At 46.0% G+C, this 20611-nt stretch overlaps 1 protein-coding gene across 3 annotated transcripts in view; it reads left to right on the top strand.

Moving 5' to 3' along the window:
* Window positions 1–20611, top strand: part of MYL3 (myosin light chain 3) — a 41137-nt gene that overhangs the window by 8699 nt on the left and 11827 nt on the right. For all 3 annotated transcript variants that reach the window (XR_014540518.1, XM_083580061.1, XM_083580060.1), the window contains exons 2-5: window positions 4517–4544; window positions 15023–15172; window positions 16131–16304; window positions 18386–18463. Coding sequence is in view for 2 of the 3 variants with exons in the window: in XM_083580061.1 (XP_083436187.1) it covers window positions 4517–4544; window positions 15023–15172; window positions 16131–16304; window positions 18386–18463 (430 nt within the window). In the remaining variant the exon portion in view is untranslated. The remainder of the gene's footprint in view (window positions 1–4516; window positions 4545–15022; window positions 15173–16130; window positions 16305–18385; window positions 18464–20611) is intronic.

The raw sequence follows: 20611 nt of genomic DNA, 5'->3' as shown, positions 1-20611 counted from the left end.
CTGAAACAGGCAAGGACACTCTGAGCAGGACCAATGGGGGGTGGCCTAGGGAGAAGGGGCGTGGCTAGTGAGAAAACCTATAAAATCACAGGTGGCCTGGAGAATGTGAGTAGAGAAAGGGTTTTCTCCCTCTCACAAAGCACTAGAATTCTTGGACATCCAATGAAAACGCACGTTGGAAGATTCGGGACAGAGAAAAGGACATCTGTCAGGGGCTCGGGAGCAGGAGCACAGGGGAGAGAGGAAATGGAGAGCGAAGGGGAAGATTCCGAGGGCAGCGTAGGGGAGTATGACAGTGACCCGAGAGATTCCATGAGCTTCTCCAGCGAATCAGAAGATTCCCAGAAGGGGGCGCCAATGGTCAGGGCAAGGGGGGTCCCAGGGGGGACGCACCAGAAACAAGGAGCCAGTGGGGACCCCCAAAGCAGCAGCGGGGGATCAGGACCAGTTTCCCCACCAGAGCGTAGTGGGGGGGAAGAGTCACATGTGTCAGGACCAGCGTCTCCTCCAGCGGGGAGAAAAGATGAGTCAGGGCTGACCACGCCTCCATCGGAGAGTGGGGGAACGGAGGGGAGGTCAGTTGCAGCTAGCCTCCCCGAAGTGGGAAGCAGTGACAGCAGCAGTGAAATGGTCAGGAGGAAAGTTGCCGGCTGGGCGCGCGCGCCAAGTTCAAATGTACAGGCGCGGGGGACAGCAGGAGACCCGGATGGGGAACCAGCTCCTAAAGCCCGCCGGAGGGAGGGGGAAGGCTCAGGGGATTCAGCATCAGAAGAGTCTAGAAAGGGCGAGACCCCAACGGACAGGCGGAACCAGAGGAGGAAAGAGCAGAGGAAGAGGTGGAGCAAGGCTAGAGTCTTAAACTGGTGTCTGGGGGGGAGGAGATTCAGACGGAGCTTCAGCGGTCTAGAGTTTGAGACGTAGAGCTGCACGCTGCGGCTGTGGAAGTGAAACTGAACTTCAATAAAGACTTTCGTACTTAACAACGAAGCGGCGTTGGTCCTTTGTGAGCTGGGATCTCGGGCAGCTCTGACAACATCCTTCTTGAATTCTGATTCTGTTTTCTGTGGCATTAACCACCCCTCCCAGTTTGGTGTCATCTGCAAAGATACATCCTTCGTCTAGCTTCCGAACCCAACCAATATGGTTTTAATGATTTCCTCTTTCACGTGATGCGACTGCGTGTTGAATTTTCCAACTTCCAGACTCCAAAATTTAGGGGGTGCTGAAAAGCTGAAACGTGACTTGCAGATAGTGTAGATTTGTCTAAAAGCAAAAGATAAACAAACAAACAAACAAGCAACAAAAACACCGACTGTCCATGCCTGCTTTTGGTAAGCCTTGGGAAAACACAAGAAATTGAGAATTTCAAGCCCTCTGAGTGTCCCTATTTTCCAGGGGTATCCCTGTTTTAGAGAAGGCATCACAGTTTCTGATTTGACCCCAGAATGTCCCACTTTTCCTTCCTGTCCCTATTTTCGTTGGATAAATGTTGAAGGGTATGGAGCTATTCGACCCCCAAGCCATCTGAAGGCAATCCTGTATAGGGAAGGTTGTTTTTTTAATGTTTAATGTTTCATTGTGTTTTTATATACCGTATTTTTTCACGCTATAAGACGCACCTGACCATAAGATGCACCTAGTTTAAGAGGAGGAGAACAAGAAAAAAAATATTCTCTCCTTCTCTGCGCAGTGCCTTTCCAGCGAAGCAAAGTCAGAACAGCAAGAGGGATCACTGCGCAGTGAAAGCACCGATCCCTCTCGCTCTCCTGGATTCACGGATAGCTGTGCAGCCTGTATTCACTCCATAAGACGCACACACATTTCCCCTTACTTTAGGTGTGTCTTATAGAGTGAAAAATACGATATGTTGGAAGCTGCCCAGAGTTCCCAGTCAGATGGGCAGGGTATAATTAGTAAAATTTTCATTATGGAATGGGACATCCCTATTTTCATCAGAGAAATGTGGAAGGGCATGGAATCTGAAATCATGTTTCTGAAGTCCATTAGCAGGGGGGACAGCCAGTCTGTGAAATGCTTTATATTTCTGGCTGTGGCACTTGCCAAAAGACCATGTCATTTCTCCGAAAAGTCTGCACCTCTCCTTTGCCAGTGCTTTTCACTAATTCCCGCCAGGCTGTGGAAGAGGATGGAGGCATGTTCTCAATCAAAGGATGGAGGCTTTGCATCAACTCAGTTTAGGAGTCAAAGGAACAAGACAGACAACCACACGCTCAAGGTGCCAGTCCTCATTAGACTCCCAAAAACATGTTGCAATAGCACCAGGAACATTTGGGAAGGCCAGGGTCCCATTCTATTCGCTTGGTGTTGTGCCAGGAAATCGTCCTAGCAAAAGGAACCGCATTTCTCCTGAGTATTTTATTTTTTAAATATAAAACCTGCTGCTGTTTGTAAAATGAAATTAAAACTCCACTTCCTGAGGAAACCTGCTTAAACTGCTGAGACAAATAAATGTTACACAAGACCCCTGGAGCAAGATTTAAGGATTTGAGGACACACTTTACAGGGTCTCTTTTCCCTTCTAAGATAATGAGGCACTGTGGTGTCTTGATGAGACGAGGTTTTCTTTGTATGTGTGCCTGGGCGTGCAAACATGCTGCCTTTGTGTCAGAATTCTTGAAGAGTGGAGCCCTCATCTCTTTTTCCAACGTTGAGCTTTCTGCCTCCATCCACTGAGATAACCGAACAAGATATTTGGTGCAGGAAAGGGGCATGTTTTGGACCCTTCCACAGTTTATTTAAATGCCAAAACCCCCCACAGGTTACAAGGCATTCAAAAGGAAATATTGGTTTGATTGAGGGTTGTAGTCCTGTTATGTACTGAGTTGAATAGGATCCAAAAGGCAGCAGTCTGATTGGTCCTAGAACAATAGGATCCAGAATGCAGCAGTCTGATTGGTCCTAGAACAATAGGATCCAAAAGGCAGCAGTCTGATTGGTCCTAGAACAATAGGATCCAGAATGCAGCAGTCTGATTGGTCCTAGAACAATAGGATCCAGAATGCAGCAGTCTGATTGGTCCTAGAACAATAGGATCCAGAATGCAGCAGTCTGATTGGTCTTAGAACAATAGGATCCAGAATGCAGCAGTTTGATTGGTCCTAGAACAATAGGATCCAGAATGCAGCAGTCTGATTGGTCCTAGAACAATAGGATCCAGAATGCAGCAGTCTGATTGGTCCTAGAACAATAGGATCCAGAATGCAGCAGTTTGATTGGTCCTAGAACAATAGGATCCAGAATGCAGCAGTTTGATTGGTCCTAGAACAATAGGATCCAGAATGCAGCAGTCTGATTGGTCCTAGAACAATAGGATCCAGAATGCAGCAGTTTGATTGGTCCTAGAACAATAGGATCCAGAATGCAGCAGTTTGATTGTCCTAGAACAATAGGATCCAGAATGCAGCAGTTTGATTGGTCCTAGAACAATAGGATCCAGAATGCAGCAGTCTGATTGGTCCTAGAACAATAGGATCCAGAATGCAGCAGTTTGATTGGTCCTAGAACAATAGGATCCAGAATGCAGCAGTCTGATTGGTCCTAGAACAATAGGATCCAGAATGCAGCAGTTTGATTGTTCCTAGAACAATAGGATCCAGAATGCAGCAGTCTGATTGGTCCTAGAACAATAGGATCCAGAATGCAGCAGTCTGATTGGTCCTAGAACAATAGGATCCAAAAGGCAGCAGTCTGATTGGTCCTAGAACAATAGGATCCAGAATGCAGCAGTCTGATTGGTCCTAGAACAATAGGATCCAGAATGCAGCAGTTTGATTGGTCCTAGAACAATAGGATCCAGAATGCAGCAGTTTGATTGGTCCTAGAACAATAGTATCCAGAATGCAGCAGTCTGATTGGTCCTAGAACAATAGGATCCAGAATGCAGCAGTTTGATTGGTCCTAGAACAATAGGATCCAGAATGCAGCAGTCTGATTGGTCCACAGGAGTCACCCAATCCAGCTCCAGGTGGAAGGGAATCCGCAACCTGATTGGCCTACAGGAGAATCCTGGAATTAGCCAATCACAAGGGGCCCATTGTGTAAATAATGTATATAAGGCAGACATTCTGGGGGAACTTCCATTCCTCCTCACCACTATGAGCTGAATAAAGAGCATGAAATCCACTCTCGACTCCGAGTATATTTGAAGCCCCTTCATTTTAGCCCCTGCATTTTAGTCCTGCGTGAGTGTCTGGAGGTGGTTGGAGGATGGATGGTGGCTGACCGATTGAGGTTGAATCCTGACAAGACAGAAGTACTGTTTTGGGGGACAGGAGGCGGGCAGGTGTGGAGGACTCCCTGGTCCTGAATGGGGTAACTGTGCCCCTGAAGGACCAGGTGCGCAGCTTGGGAGTCATTAATGCATAAGCAACAGAGCACTCGTTTCAAGTAAGAGAAGCAAAATGAGCGCGCCAGAAAGTGTCAGCCTTGTCAATGTCATGGGACATCAAGGAGAAGAATCATAGTAAATAATCTCTCTCTCTCTCTTTGCTTTCAGGTTGAATTCAGCAATGAACAGCTTGAAGGTTAGTAACTTTTCTGTCTTTCACAAATCCCCCTGTTCTCTGAAGCAATGTTAACAGTTATTTCATGGAGAGAGAGAGTGCATCATAGAATCATAGAGATATTTGTTCCATCCTCCATGAGGCAGCCTTTCCGATATTTGAAGATGGCTCTGATATCTCCGCTCAGTCGCCTCTTCTCCAGGCTGAACATACCCAATTCCTTCAACCGTTCCTCATCAGGCTTGGTTTCCAGACCCTTGACTGTCTTGGTCGCCCTCATTTGCACACCTTTCAGCTTGTCAACACACTTCTTAAACTGAGGTGCCCAGAATTAGACACAGTATTCCAGGTGTGGTCTGACCAAGGCAGAATAGAGTAGGACTATGACTTACCTTGATCTTGATCTGGGTCAGGGCCGGATTTAGATTTGATGCGGCTCTAAGCTACTGAAGGTAATGGGGCCCTTTATATGTCCAGCTGTCCTTCATCAACAACAAATTGTCACTTTTGTGTGTGTTGAATAAATGCTATATGGTAATTTATGGACCAGATACGTATCTCAAGCCATTTGCACATGTTGCCATGCAGAATGTAGGCACCCTATATATAGAAATGAGCAAACCAGTGATATTTTAGGGAGCAGGCTAGCAGACTTCCGTCATAGGAGCCTCGATCATCTCGGTCGCATTTAAGTTTGCAAACCAGGGAAGCCCAAAGTGTTGGATCAGCACCCCACTCTCTCATGTGTTAAGCACATTTGCTGCATGCCAAACCACCCCTGTTCTGTACAGCTTTCCTCCCCAGCATTTGACAGCCTAAACAACAACCTCATCTGTTTCCATACGCTCTTTAGATTAAAATATTTTGGCTTCCCCCCCCCCAGCCCCTTTGCAAAATCTGGCACGGGTGTGTCGCAAGGATGCAGCGCCTCTTGAAAGACTCTGGTTTTCTTTCTCCTGCTTTCAACTCGTTGTAAAGGCAGACCTTCCATGGAGGAGAAGTCTCTCAATGACCAATAGGCATGGAGGGTCTGGAAACGAAGCCTTGTGAGGAACGGTTGAAGGAGCTGGGTATGATTAGCCTGGAAAATAAGAGACTGAGAGGAGATAGGAGAGCCATCTTCAAATATCTCAAGGGCTGTCACATGGGAGAGGGAACATGCTTGTTTTCTCCTGCTCTGGAGGGGAGGACTCGAACCCATGGCTTCAAGTGACAAGGAAGGAGATTCTGTTTTTTTTTTAATATTTATTAAAATTTTCCACATTTAATACAAAAAAATCAAAAAAGAAAAAACAAAAAAATTAAAAACACATAAGGTTTACAATTCCATATTTTCAATACCATATTTCCCTGACTTCCCCACACCTCCCCTTCTTGTATTCCAATTCAAATTGTTAGTTCAACAAGTTCCTATCCCCAATTTTTAACCTTTTTATATTTAATTCATTTTAGAAAAACCAATTTTAACTTATAGACATCAATATTTGTACCTCAGTGCTCAAACCTTTTTCTAAAGTCGACCCAAATTCCCTTCCACGAATTCCCCAATTTTCATACTAATAACCAAACAAAATAAAAAACAGATTATAGTTGTACACCCTTTGGATTCCCAGACCCCACCATACTCTGGTTTCACCTCAGATCGTATAAATCTTTCGCCTTTTACTAAAGGAAGGAGATTCTGACGAAACATTTGGGAAAACTTTCTAAGCTGTTGGAAAAGTGGGAAAGACTCCCATGAGAGGTTGTGGACTCTCCTTCCCTGGAGTTTTTCAAGCAGACGTTGGATGGCCATCTCTCATGGATGCTTTAGCTGAGATTTCAGCATTGCAGAGGGTTGGACTAGTTGATCCTTGGGACCCTTCCAATTCTAAGATTCTCTGATTCTGAAGATCATTTGCTGGAAGCCACGGGAAGGGAGAAGGATCTTGAATTCGTGTCCTGCTTGTGGGTTTCCCACAGGCCAAGGATCACTTTATTCCAGCATCCTGTTCCCACAGTGGCCAAGCAAATGCCTTTGGGGAACATGCAAGAAGCAGGATTTAAGCTGAAGAGCCACTCTTCCCTCTTGTGGCTTCCAACAACTGGTTGTTGTTGTTGAGTTGTTTAGTCGTGTCTGACTCTTTGTGAGCCCCTGGACCAGAGCACGCCAGGCACTCCTGTCTTCCACTGCCTCCCGCAGTTTGGTCAAACTCATGCTGGTAGCTTCGAGAACACTGTCCAACCATCTCGTCCTCTGTCGTCCCCTTCTCCTTGTGCCCTCCATCTTTCCCAACATCAGGGTCTTTTCCAGGGAGTTTTCTCTTCTCATGAGGTGGCCAAAGTCTTGGAGCCACAGCTTCAGGATCTGTCCTTCCAGTGAGCACTCAGGGCTGATTTCCTTCAGAATGGAGAGGTTTGATCTTCTTGCAGTCCATGGGACTCTCAAGAGTCTCCTCCAACACCAGAATTCAAAAGCATCAAGTCTTCGGCGATCAGCCTTCTCTATGGTCCAGCTCTCTAGGCGAGACAAATTGGATATGATCATTGCTCTGGGGCTTCCGGGGGATTTGACCCAGATTGCCTTCCCGAAGCTTTTTCTCCTTCTCTAGGGAAGACGTTCCCCACAACCCCAATCCCACTGTCTGTGGTCAGCAAAGCCAGAGCTTTCTCTCAATGGCTCCTCCATGAACCCAGCGGATCCTGCTGACGAGGAGTTTAGATAATGATAGGCCCAAGCGAAAGCAGAAGAGGCTGATATTTTTATTTTTCATTATTATTCTTTTGAAAAGTTTCCATGTTTGTTCAGCTGCCAGGGAGTGGGAGCTGCCGCCTCTGCCGCCATCGCGTTCCCTCGTTAAAAAAATGAAATAACAGGCCTTGCGTCCGGGATTCTTTGCAGACAACAGGGTGAGAATAGAAGCTTTCGTTGGGCAAACTCTGAGAGGGAGGCTGCATCAAAGAGTCTGGTGTTGCGATTTCAGGGTCGAAATGGCAATTGTGGTGGGTAGAAATCACAGAATCGTTGAATTGAAGAGTTGGAAGGGATTCCAAGGGTTATCTCATTCAACCTCCTGCAATTTAGGAATCTCAGCTGAAGCATCCATGACAGATGGCCATCCAAACTCTGCTTAAAAATCTCCCATGCAGCCAAGCAGGATAGACAACATTTTGCTGTATAGCCCAACACAGCTTGACTCCTTCCTGTTGTTGTTGTTGTTGTTGTTGTTGTTGTTGTTGTTGCTTAGTCGTTTAGTCGTGTCCGCCTCTTCGTGACCCCCTGGACCAGAGCATGTCAGGCACTCCTGTCTTCCACTGCCTCCCACAGTTTGGTCAAACTCATGCTGGTAGCTTCGAGAACACTGTCCAACCATCTCATCCTCTGTCATCCCCTTCTCCTTGTGCCCTCCATCTTTCCCAACATCAGGGTTTTTTCCAGGGGGTCTTCTCTTCTCATGAGGTGGCCAAAGTCTTGGAGCCTCAGCTTCAGGATCTGTCCTTCCAGTGAGCACTCAGGGCTGATTTCCTTCAGAATGGAGAGGTTGGATCTTCTTGCAGTCCATGGGACTCTCAAGAGTCTCCTCCAGCACCATAATTCAAAAGCATCTATTCTTCGGCGATCAGCCTTCTTTATAGTCCAGCTCTCACTTCCATATATCACTACTGGGAAAAGCATAGCTTTTACTATACGGACCTTTGTTGGCAAGGTGATGTCTCTGCTTTTTAAGATGCTGTCTAGGTTTGTCATTGCTTTTCTCCCAAGAAGCAGGCGTCTTTTAATTTCGTGACTGCTGTCACCATCTGCAGTGATCATGGAGTCCAAGAAAGTAAAATCTCTCACTGCCTCCATTTCTTCCCCTTCTATTTGCCAGGAGGTGATGGGACCAGTGGCCATGATCTTCGTTTTTTTGATGTTGAGCTTCAGACCATATTTTGCGCTCTCCTCTTTCACCCTCATTAAAAGGTTCTTTAATTCCTCCTCACTTTCTGCCATCAAAGTTGTGTCATCTGCATATCTGAGGTTGTTGATATTTCTTCTGGCAATCTTAATTCCGGCTAGGGATTCATCCAGCCCAGCCTTTCGCACGGCATAGCTCATAGCTTCTCTGAGTTATTCAAGCCCCTTCTCCACGGCAAGGCAGTGATCCATGAAGGGGTGACTCCTTCCTAGGAGCTGACAATTCATGCTATGAGGGGGTTGAGACACCAGACAGTAGGCGAAGGAAAATATGGAGTCCACAGTGGGATGCAGCAGCAAATAAAGCTAATGCTATTCTAGGCTGCATCAACAGAAGTCTAGTGTCCCATTCAAGGGAAGTAATAACCCTGCTCTATTCTGTCTTGGTCACCTGGAGTCCTGAGCCCAATTCTGGGCACCACAGTTTAAGAAGGATATTGACAAACTAGAATGTTTGATGACCAAGTGTGATGGCCTGGGACTTGGGCTCGGACTCGGAACCAGAGGAGACTCAGTCTGCACCGGATCCTTTGCCTCAGGCGGCATCTGAACCTAGTCTGGGGCCTGATCCTGAAGAGTCCCAGTCTGCACAGGTTCCCCTGCAACAAACACCAGCTGGGCCGAGTCAGGGGCCTGAGCCTGCCCTGGCTCCAGATGCGGAGATGACCTCGTTGCCTCCAGCTGGGCCATCACTTACAGCTGCTCCACTATCAGGAGAGGCTGAGGCGGCCTCTGGGTCTAGTAACCCACCGACATCTCCCGAGCTGCAGAGACTGAGGTCTGAGAGAAGGAGAGACCTAAGTACTCGCAGGAGGAGTGCTCGCCTTTGGGCAAGACAGGGAGGTGAGTCACAGGGGGATCAGGACTGGCCGTCACCCCAACAAAGATAAAAGCCTGTCGGACCCCGCCCCAGATTGAGAGAGCAACATTGCTGTTTGCCAGAACCTGCCTGAGATCCGGTGCCTGACCTTGCCTGGTTTTCTGCCTCGTGTCCTGCCTTGGCCCTGTTGGACTGACTCCTTGCGGAACCCTTGGATTGGGGACCGGACCTGGACTGCATTGCTCGGGTTAACCCCTGGGCCCAGCACACCAAGGGTCTGGAGACCAAGCCAGATGAGGAACAGCTGAGGGATTTGGGTATGTTTTGCCTGCAAATGAGCAGACTGGAAGGTGATATGATAGGCATCTTCAAATATCTCAAGGGCTGTCCCATGGAAGAGGAAGCAAGCTTGCTTTCTCCTGCTCCTTGAGGGTAGGACTCGAACCCATGGCTTCAAGTTACAAGAAAGGAGATTCCGACTCAAGATCAGAAAGAACTTTCTGGCAATAAGAGCTGTTTGATGGTGGAACAGACTCCTTTGGAAGGTGGCGGACGCTCCTTCCTTGGGGGTTTTTAAGCAGAGGTTGGATAGCCATCTGTCATGGATGCTTCCGTTGAGATTCCTGCATTGCCGGGAGTTGGACTAGTTGATCCCTATCCTCTACCAGGGACAGGGCCTTCTCAGTGGTGGCTCCGACCTGGTGGAATGCTCTGTCCCATGAGACTAGGGCCCTGCAGGATTTAACTTCCTTCCACAGGGCCTGTAAGACAGAGCTATTCCGCCTGGCTGTCAATTTGAACTTAGCCTGATCTTTTATTCCCCTTCCTCCCTCCCTCCCCCCCCCTTTTATGAAGATCACCCGCTCTGGGATCCCACAGCTAATTTTCCCCTGGTCTCCTCACTGGCCCAAATAGGACTAATTTAGCCAGCTAGCCCTGATGACCATCTAATGTTTATTGGATGGATTTCCCCCCTAAATTGATTTTTAAATTCTGAATTTATTGTAATTCACGTTTTATACTGTATTTTATGCTGTTTTTTTTTTGTTGCATCAAGTGTTTTAAATTTGTTATTAGCTGCCCTGAGCCTGGTTTTCTGAACCGAGAAGGGCGGGGTATAAATAAAATATTATTATTATTATTATTATTATTATTATTATTATTATTATTCTACCATTTGTCCCTGTTTGAATTGGTGGTGGTGTCTGTTGTGCATCATTCTCCCACTGGCCCCCGGCTGCTATATCTTTCTCTTTGTCGGAGCAATCAGACAGGTGATCCCAGCCAACGAGGGTCTCGTATTGAGCAGGATTACACCACAACGGTGTCCGTCAGGTCTTACTGCATGATGACCCCAGGGGTGGCAAGGGAAGTCCATTAAGAGTGAGAGTAAGCCAGGGCTGTGCAAAATACTGTGAGGAAAATGTCGGGAAAGGAAGAAAAATCATTGCTGCCACACACACACACACTGCAGTTTAAGCCTTGTCTGTCAAGCTATCAGCAAAACGATACGTTGCATTTCATCTCAGCTGAAATGAATTTGAAATTCGTATTTTGCACGTGAAAAAATAGACAGGAAAAGCAGATGTCAAGCAGATGCTTGCTGAACAGATTTCAAGAAGCAAAACACATCAAAAAATAGATCCATAACACGCATCGTGACGAGGGGGCCTGTCAATTTTTGCTTTCAGTTCCTCATTTTTTCCAGGCTAAGTTGAGTTCATTGCATTTCACCATTGATTTCTGATCTTTTTTTACAAAGAGGTTCTCATAAAAAATTATCAGCATCTTAGTGTGCACTTCTCCCAATATTCCTGCATGCAGTTTCACCTAACGTACAAAGCTATTCAAGCAAACAGTGCGTTTGGGCTTATTTTCATTAGTTTGTGCATTTTAATGCACACTTTTCAATAATAATAATAATAATAATAATAATAATAATAATAATAATAATAAAAATTTAAACCCCACCCATCTGGCTGGAGGAGACTCTTGAGAGTCCCATGGACTGCAAGAAGATCAAACCTCTCCATTCTGAAGGAAATCAGCCCTGAGTGCTCACTGGAAGGACAGATCCTGAAGCTGAGGCTCCAAGACTTTGGCCACCTCAGGAGAAGAGAAGACTCCCTGGAAAATACCCTGATGTTGGGAAAGATGGAGGGCACAAGGAGAAGGGGGAGACAGAGGACAAGATGGTTGGACAGTGTTCTCGAGGCTACCAGCATGAGTTTGACCAAACTGCGGGAGGCAGTGGAAGACAGGAGTGCCTGGCGTGCTCTGGTCCGGGGGGGGGGGTGTCACGAAGAGTCGGACAACAACAACAACATATTTATACTTCCAACAGAATATTAAAATACAATAATACAATAATATATATGGATTTTTGCACACACATTTTGCATTCGCATTTTACACACACAGTTTGGAATGGAGAATTGCATCACAAAATTTGGGAAAGGGCGGATTTCAAAGGACAGCCCTACTTCAGTTCACAATTTTGCTCCCTCAGTGCAAACTGGCTTGGAGCTGTAGTCGTTTGGAAAGTGCCGGGTTGGGGAAGCTTGAATTAGAGGCGATTCATAGATTGCCCCTTTGCACAAGCCATGGGATGGCTTACCAAAACATACGATTAAAGTATAAATCTGTAACATAATACCCCTCCAAAAGAAATTCAACGCACGGTACTGCGTAGCAATTAACGAAGAGCAGCAGCTGCAAGCTAATCGTATTTTGTTTCAGGGAGTGTGAATTAGGATTTCTCCCCCATTGCTAGACAGCAGTAGGCCATAGAATCATAGAGTCGGAAGGGGACCCTGGCGATCATCTAGTCCAACCCACTGCAATGCAGGAATATACATCAGTCCCTTAAGGGGAATGAACCCCACAACCTTGACATTACCAGCACCATGCTCCAGGCAACTGAGAGGTTAGAATGAGCTCTGAGTCCTCTTTCTGTCTACGCAACAACCCTGTGAGGTAGGTTAACCATCAAAACAAAACAAACCCAACCGCCCAAAAATGAACCCAAAGTTGTTCAGTGGGTTTTATGGTGTGCTGGGAGATGGCTCTACAAACAGATTTGTTGTTGTTGTTGTTGTTTAGTCGTTTAGTCGTGTCCGACTCTTCGTGACCCCCTGGACCAGAGCACGCCAGGCACTCCTGTCTTCCGCTGCCTCCCGCAGTTTGGTCAAACTCATGTTGGTAGCTTCGAGAACACTGTCCAGCCATCTCGTCCTCTGTCGTCCCCTTCTCCTTGTGCCCTCCATCTTTCCCAACATCAGGGTCTTTTCCAGGGAGTCTTCTCTTCTGATGAGGTGGCCAAAGTATTGGAGCCTCAGCTTCACGATCTGTCCTTCCAGTGAGCACTCAGGGCTGATTTCCTTCAGAATGGAGAAGTTGGATCTTCTTGCAGTCCATGGGACTCTCAAGAGTCTCCTCCAGCACCAGAATTCAAAAGCATCAATTCTTCAGCCTTCTTTATGGTCCAGCTCTCGAACTGAGCGACCTTTCGGCTTTGGCCCAGCCGCTTGTCCTCCGCTCTTCCTCAGTAGCTTGTTGGACGCCTTCCGACCTGAGGGGCTCATCTTCCAGCATCATAACTTTTATATGCCTGTTGTCTTTGTCCATGGAGTTTTCTTGGCAGGGATACTGGAGTGGCTTGCCGGTTCCTGCTCCAGGTGGATCACGTTTGGTCAAAACTCTCCACTATGACCTGTCCATCTTGGGTGGCCCTGCACAGCATGGCTCATAGCTTGTCTGAGTTATTCAAGCCCCTTCGCCACGGCAAGGCAGTGATCCATGAAGGAGACAAACAGCTTATAAATACTAATACAGTGGACGCTCGGGTTGCAAACGTGATCCGTGTGGGAAGCATGTTCACAGCCCGCAGCGTCCGCAACCCACAGCGCCACGTCTGTGCACGCGCGGGTTGCAATTCGGCACTTCTGTGCATGCGCAAAGTGCAATTTAGCGCTTCTGCGCATGCGCAAGCGGCGAAACCCGGAAGTAACCCTTTCCAGTACTTCCAGGTTTGGCACAGTGCGCAACCTGAAATCACGCAACCCGAAGTGTCTGTAACCCGAGGTATGACTGTAGTAGTAGTAGTAGAAGTAGTAGTATTAACAACAAGAACAACTTTGGCATTACAGTCATACCTCATTTACGGATGCTTCAGGTTACGTGTTTAAGGGTTGTGGACCAGTACGGGTTACTTCCTGGTTTCGCCGCTCGCGCATGCGCAGAAGCACCAAATCGTGCCGGCGTGGACGCGGCACTTCAGGATGCGAATGCTGTGGGTTGCGGACGTGCCTCCGTCATGGATTACATCCGCAACTCAAGGTTCCTCTGTATCAGCAGCATTATCTAACCAACTGACATACGAGGTCAGGAACCTCCAATCCTGTAAGCCCAACCTAGAATTGCGTCCAGGTTCCCAGATGATCTGCCCTCTGTACCACTTCAGAGTGAATATGTGGCCTCTCAAAGACTTCTGCTATGAATCATTCCCTGGAGTAAAAAAAGGAGCATGGAAGGCGAAGGCTAGCTTGAACCCTTTACTCTTATTTGCTACATTTCTATGTGCGGTGATTTTTTGGGGGGGGCATTCAGAAATGTTGTGGCATGAAGTGATAAAACCCAGACACAGACCACCTCACTAGGTAAAGGGACCCCTGACCATTAGGTCCAGTTGTGGCTGACTCTGGGGTTGCGGCGCTCATCTTGCTTTATTGGCCGAGGGAGCCGGCGTACAGCTTCCGGGTCATGTGGCCAGCATGACTAAGCCACTTCTGGCGAACCAGAGCAGTGCACGGAAATGCCGTTTACCTTCCCGCCGGAGCGGTACCTATTTATCTACTTGTACTTTGACGTGCTTTCAAACTGCTAGGTGGGCAGGAGCAGGGACCGAGCAACAGGAGGTCACCCCGTCGCGGGGATTCGAACCACCAACCTTCTGATCGGCAAGTCCTAGGCTCTGTGGTTTAACCCATAGCGCCACCTCACTAGCCGTTAGCTAATGAACCCTCAGTGCCACAGATGCCCATAATGCCTATTTAATTACAGAGATAGGTAGCCATGTTGGTCTGCCATAGTCAAAACAAAAAAATTTTTTTCCTTCCAGTAGCACCTTAAAGACCAACTAAGTTAGTTCTTGGTATGAGCTTTCGTGTGCATGCACACTTCTTCAGGTATCTGAAGAAGTGTGCATGCACACGAAAGCTCATACCAAGAACTAACTTAGTTGGTCTTTAAGGTGCTACTGGAAGGAAAATTTTTTTTTGTTTTAATTACAGAGATGTTAGAGACAAAGTGGGATGTGCTTGTGGTGTTTTCATATTTTTATTTTGCACTGAGGACTGCTGTCCTGCCCTGGAACGCCTCAGAGGTCAATCTCTGACATGGGTTTCTGAGCAATTACTGATTTTTCCTAGCCTCCTGACCTGGTTCTTTCTCTGTTGCAGTTCCTCCAGGATGTCCACAGGAGATGGAATGTAAACATCTCCGATATCAAGATCAACAGCGAAGTTCATAAAAATAAAAATAAAAACCAAAGCAAAACACAGGGGGTCAGGATCCCTTGAAAATAATAATGCTAATGCAGGCTTGTCTTTTTCATAAACAACTTTTTCCACGGTCGCATCCATTCCTTGTTACCTTTCCCTTCCTTTCTTCTCTCCTGACTTCCTGAGCCATCTCTCCCACTTCCTCAACAAGCGTTTTGTGTTTTTCTCCTCTCCTATACAGAATTCAAGGAAGTCTTCATGCTCTTCGACCGAACCCCGAAAGGGGAAGGGAAAATCACGTATGCGCAGTGCGGAGACGTCTTGAGGGCTTGCGGGACAAATCCCACCCAGGCAGAAGTTCTCAAGGTCCTCGGCCGGCCCAAACCTGATGGTGAGAGACTTCTTGTCCTGTTTTTGTGACGGCAACTTCACCGGACAGGTTTCACTTCTAGATCTGTCTTAGGAGTGTTGGTGCCAATGAGCTACAGGTTATTGAGGAGGGGTCTCACTCTGACATTTTATTCCATCACACACCATCTCTGTGTAACACCAGTCCTGAAAGACCTTCATTGGCTCCCAGTACATTTCCGAGCACAATTCAAAGTGTTGGTGCTGACGTTGAAAGCCCTAAATGGCCTTGGCCCAGTATACCTGAAGGAGCGTCTCCACCCCCATCGTTCTGCCTGGACACTGAGGTCCAGCTCCAAGGGCCTTCTGGCGGTTCCCTCCCTGAGATGAGTGAGGTTACAGGGAACCAGGCAGAGGGCCTTCTTGGTGGTGGCGCTCGCCCTGTGGAACACCTGGACACTGAGGCATAGCTGTCAACTTTTTCCTTTTCTTGCGAGGAATCCTATTCAGAATAAGGGAATTTCCCTTAAAAAAGGGAAAAGTTGTCAGCTATGCACTGAGGTCCAACTCTGAGGGCCTTCTGGCAGTTCCCTCCCTGGGAGAAGTGAGGTTACAGGGAACCAGGCAGAGGGCCTTCTCTATGGTGGCGCCTGCCCTGTGGAACGCCCTCCCGTCAGATGTCAAAGAGAAAAGCAACTACCAGACTTTTAGAAGACATCTGAAGGCAGCCCTGCTTAGGGAAGTTTTTAATGTTTGATGTGTTATCGTGTTTTTAATATTCTGTTGGGAGCTTCCCAGAAGGGCTGGGGAAACCCAGCCAGATGGGCGGGGTATAAAAAATAAAATAAGATGGTGGTGGCGGCGATGTATCCCTTACCATGATCTCAGAGCCTTCATGTTATATTTTGGGTGTTCCCCTTGTTCCTTATTGTTTGCATCCTTAACTTGCATGCTAAACGGATGGACAGCTCTAACCCGATTTCCTGTTTGTCCATCCTCAGAAATGAACAACAAGATGTTAGACTTCGACACCTTCCTGCCCATGTTGCAGCACATCTCCAAAGCCAAAGACACCGGGACCTACGAGGATTTCGTGGAAGGCCTGCGGGTTTTCGACAAGGAAGGGAACGGCAAGGTCATGGGAGCCGAACTTCGCCATGTTTTGGCCACTCTTGGTGAGCGGATCTATAGTCCTATAACACGGCCCTCTAAGCCGATTTTGCTGGAATCATAGACTCACAGAACTGTGGCTTTTGTCCTGTATTTTTTATCTTGTGAACTGCCTTGAGATTTTCAGATGAAGGGTGGTATATAGATTTAATAAATAAAATAAATAAATAGAGTTGGAAGGATCATCATCATCATCATCATCATCATCATCAAAATTTATTTACCGCCATTCAACACAAGATCTCAGGGCAGGTCACAATGTAAACTAGCTGTATACATTTTGTGATCTATATCTATATCGATCAATCTAATCGTAACGTATAACAAGCATGTAAGGGTGTCGTCACGCTGAAGTTCACTTGGCCACAGACAGGTGGCGCTGCGAATTACAGTGTAACGATGGAGGGGCAGGACTGCCGCAACACCTTATCCACTTTGTTCCAACCTTATCCACTTTGTTCCCACATTGAAAGATTATGGATTTGATCGTGCATAGGGATGGGTGAAATGGCTACTGAGTGACACCAAGGACTTTGTTACTTGTAAAGCAGGACTCTATGCGCCGGCAACTAAGAAGATCAGGAGGAAGGAACTAGACAGAATAGCGGTCAACTGCAAAGGGGATTTGGATATTTAATTTGGCACATCTCCCCTGAGAATCTTCTGCTATTCTATTCTATTTAATGCAACAAATAATTTTAGTAGCCGTGACCGTGGTTTTATTGTATGTCTGTGCCCAATGATTTTTATAATTATTATTGTTGTTTTTTGCCTCCCCCCCTTTTTGTTCTCCTTCTGAATGATGCCATGGCCTATGACTAGTGCAATAACAAGTTTAATTGGTTAAAAATAAAATATATGCAAACAGCTCTCTCTGCAGTCTGGAGGGCTAGAAAAACTTGTCCTTCATTTCCCTTTTTCTTTGCAAAAACGAAGTTATTGGGATAAGGAATTCTCCAGCCACATACTGTGATCAAAGTCGAGCGGGACAAATGATGACTTCAGGTTTTCTGAAATTTTCGGCTTTGTTTCTGCTTGGAGATCACAGTTAATCTTGAGGGACCAAAGACTGTGAGCTGGAAGATGTTGCTCTAAGCACCCTGAAATTCCTCATTTTGGTTGAAGAGGGAATGCCATGGTAGACAGTCAGATAAAAAGCCTCCGAGCCATTTGACATCCATCCTTCCTTTCATGATGTTTCTCTTCAAATCCTTTCTCTACTGCCTTAAACGTAATACTGATTTCTATAACGTACATATTACATTCCTTTATCTTTTTAAAAATTATTTATACTTTTCAGGTTTCTACATTTCACTGATTTTACAATCCTTTTTGACATTTCAAAACTTGACTTCCTCCCCCCTCTTTCTGCAGTTCCTTAAAATTATTTTTAATATCTTCTGCATATCCAAATTAACTTAATTTGCTCATTTATTCATCTACTTTAACTATGTACTTTAAATATACTACAATAATCATGCCAATGTTCTTATCTGCTTACAATTCATCTGTAAATATTCAGCAAACCATTTCCATTCTTTTATTAAAAGTTTGTTATCTTGATTTCTTATTCTTCCGGTAAGTTTTGCCGTTTCTGCATATTCCATAAGTTTTTGCATCCATTCCTTCTTTGCTGGGACTTCTTTCCATATTACATTCCTTTATCATTCTCATTCCTTTGTTTACGGTATATTTTACGTCCTGCCTGCAATTTTATTTGGCTATAATATTTTCTCCAAAAAGGATCTCCGCTCTTCCACAAACATTTTATCTTTTTGGTCTCTTGTTTTTGCCATTAATTTCACCATCTCCATATAGTCCAGTAGTTTTAAAAATCCACTCCTTTCTTGTTGGAACAACAACTTCTTTCCATTTCTGGGCATACAGAATTCTGGCTGCGGACATAATATACAGAAACATTTTAGCCAACTTTTTTGGCCTGAATCGGCTAAAACTGGAATCTTGCCCCCCAAAATCAGTTAGCGATTCGAGCTTTGACCAAATCACATAGCCCTGCTTGTCATTTGCTTTGGGCTCTTAACCCTGAAAATTTGAGGCAATTTATGTATCTTTTTTTCTGTTCCAGGTGAAAGGTTGACTGAGGAGGAGGTCGATAAACTAATGGCTGGCCAGGAAGACTCCAATGGTTGCATCAGCTATGAAGGTAAAGTGGTACCTTGGTTCTCAAACTTAATCCGTTCCAGAAGTCCGTTCCAAAACCAAAGCATTCCAAAACCAAGGTGCGCTTTCCCATAGACAGTAATGCAAAATGGATTAATCCATTCCAGACTTTTAAAAACCACCCCTAAAACAGCAATTTAACATGAATTTCACTATCTAACGAGACTACTGATCCATTAAATGAAAGCAACAATCAATGTACTATACTATAAAATAAGACAGAATTGTAGATGATAAAAATTAAAACTTCATTTTTTTCTTACCTGAACTGATGATAGTCCTTGTTTGGATGGGGGGCTTTTATCCATTTCCGCAGTCACACAATCAATGAATTGGTAGCTGAGCACAGTCACAAAAACAAATTACTGTGTTTTCTGGCGTGTAAGACTACTTTTTAACCCAGGAAAATCTTCTGGTGTGACGCGGCAGCTAAAAAAGCCAATGCAATTCTGGGCTGCATCAATAGGAGTATAGCATCTAGATCAAGGGAAGTAATAGTGCCACTGTATTCTGCTCTGGTCAGACCTCACCTGGAGTACTGTGTCCAGTTCTGGGCACCACAGTTCAAGAAGGACACTGACAAACTGGAACATGTCTAGAGGAGGGCAACCAAAATGGTCAAAGGCCTGGAAACGATGCCTTATGAGGAACGGCTAAGGGAGCTGGGCATGTTTAGCCTGGAGAAGAGGAGGTTAAGGGGTGATATGATAGCCATGTTCAAATATATAAAAGGATGTCACATAGAGGAGGGAGAAAGGTTGTTTTCTGCTGCTCCAGAGAAGCGGACACAGAGCAATGGATCCAAACGACAAGAAAGAAGATTCCACCTAAACATTAGGAAGAACTTCCTGACAGTAAGAGCTGTTCGACAGTGGAATTTGCTGCCAAGGAGTGTGGTGGAGTCTCCTTCTTTGGAGGTCTTTAAGCAGAGGCTTGACAACCATATGTCAGGAGTGCTCTGATGGTGTTTCCTGCTTGGCAGGGGGTTGGACTCGATGGCCCTTGTGGTCTCTTCCAACTCTATGATTCTATGATTCTCAAAAGTCGGGGGTCGTCTTTTACGCCGGCTACAGAAGCAGCTCCTGCAGCAACTCCCCACCAAAGGATAAAACGACAGCAAATTAAATCAGAGGACACCAAGCTCTCTAGATGAAGCAGAAATTCGCTTGAAAATTGGTCCCAGAAGCCCCCGGCTACTGGGGAGTGGAGCGGATTTCTGAGCCGGACTGGAGACTGGTTTTTTAATTTTTATTTGGTGTGCGTTGGAAGAGGGGTAGTCTTATACGGCGAGTATATCCCAAACTCTATATTTTAACAGGAAAAGTTGGGGGGTCGTCTTATACGCCCAGTCGTCTTATACGCCGGAAAATACGGTAACCGAAAAGGCCTCAAAAACAAAAACACAAAATAAATAGCAAAAAAACAAAAACGCCAAACTTAATCCACTTCGGAAGTCCATTTGACTTCCGAAATGTTTGAAAACCAAGGTGCAGCTTCTGATTGGTGCAGGCACCCTGGAAACAATAGCTGACAGCCGCATCGGACGTTCGGGTTCCGAAAAACGTTCCAAAACCAGAACACTTACTTCCGGGTTTTTGGCGTTTGGGTACCGAGGTGTTTGAGAACCAACGTACCACTGTATTAAGGAAAATTTCGGGGTGCCACAAAAGATGCCACAATCTTGTGTAAAGTCAATAAAATAAGTTTACTTACAATATCAGTTCACAGATGGATCCCTGAAGGCAGACTTAGTTACATAGTATATACACGTGGAGCTATCCCATATGCAGCAGTTCTCAACCTGTGGGTCCCCAGATGTTGTTGGACTACAACTCCCATCATCTCTGAACTCTGGCCTTGCTAGCTAGGGGTGATGGAAGTTGTAGTTCAACAACATCTGGGGACCCACAGGTTGAGAAAGCCTGCGATATGGGAATAATCCCAGTGTCCTCTGTTGGCTGGAAGCTAACAGAGCATCTCTAGCTAAAAAGCTGCTCCAACAATGGAGGAAGTCAAAGAGAGAGAGAGAGAGTGCTGCGTGCCCTGTCCTTTTGTTACCTGGACAGGTGAGGTCACGCCCACCTCTAGTCACATGCAAAGGAAGTATGTCCCAGCCAGGAGGAAACAGGAA

Source organism: Podarcis filfolensis, assembly GCF_964270895.1.
Source record: "Podarcis filfolensis genome assembly, chromosome: 12".
NCBI classification, from domain to species: domain Eukaryota; kingdom Metazoa; phylum Chordata; class Lepidosauria; order Squamata; family Lacertidae; genus Podarcis; species Podarcis filfolensis.
The sequence above is the reverse complement of the archived record's forward strand: the minus strand, read 5'-3'. Positions and strand labels throughout refer to the sequence as shown.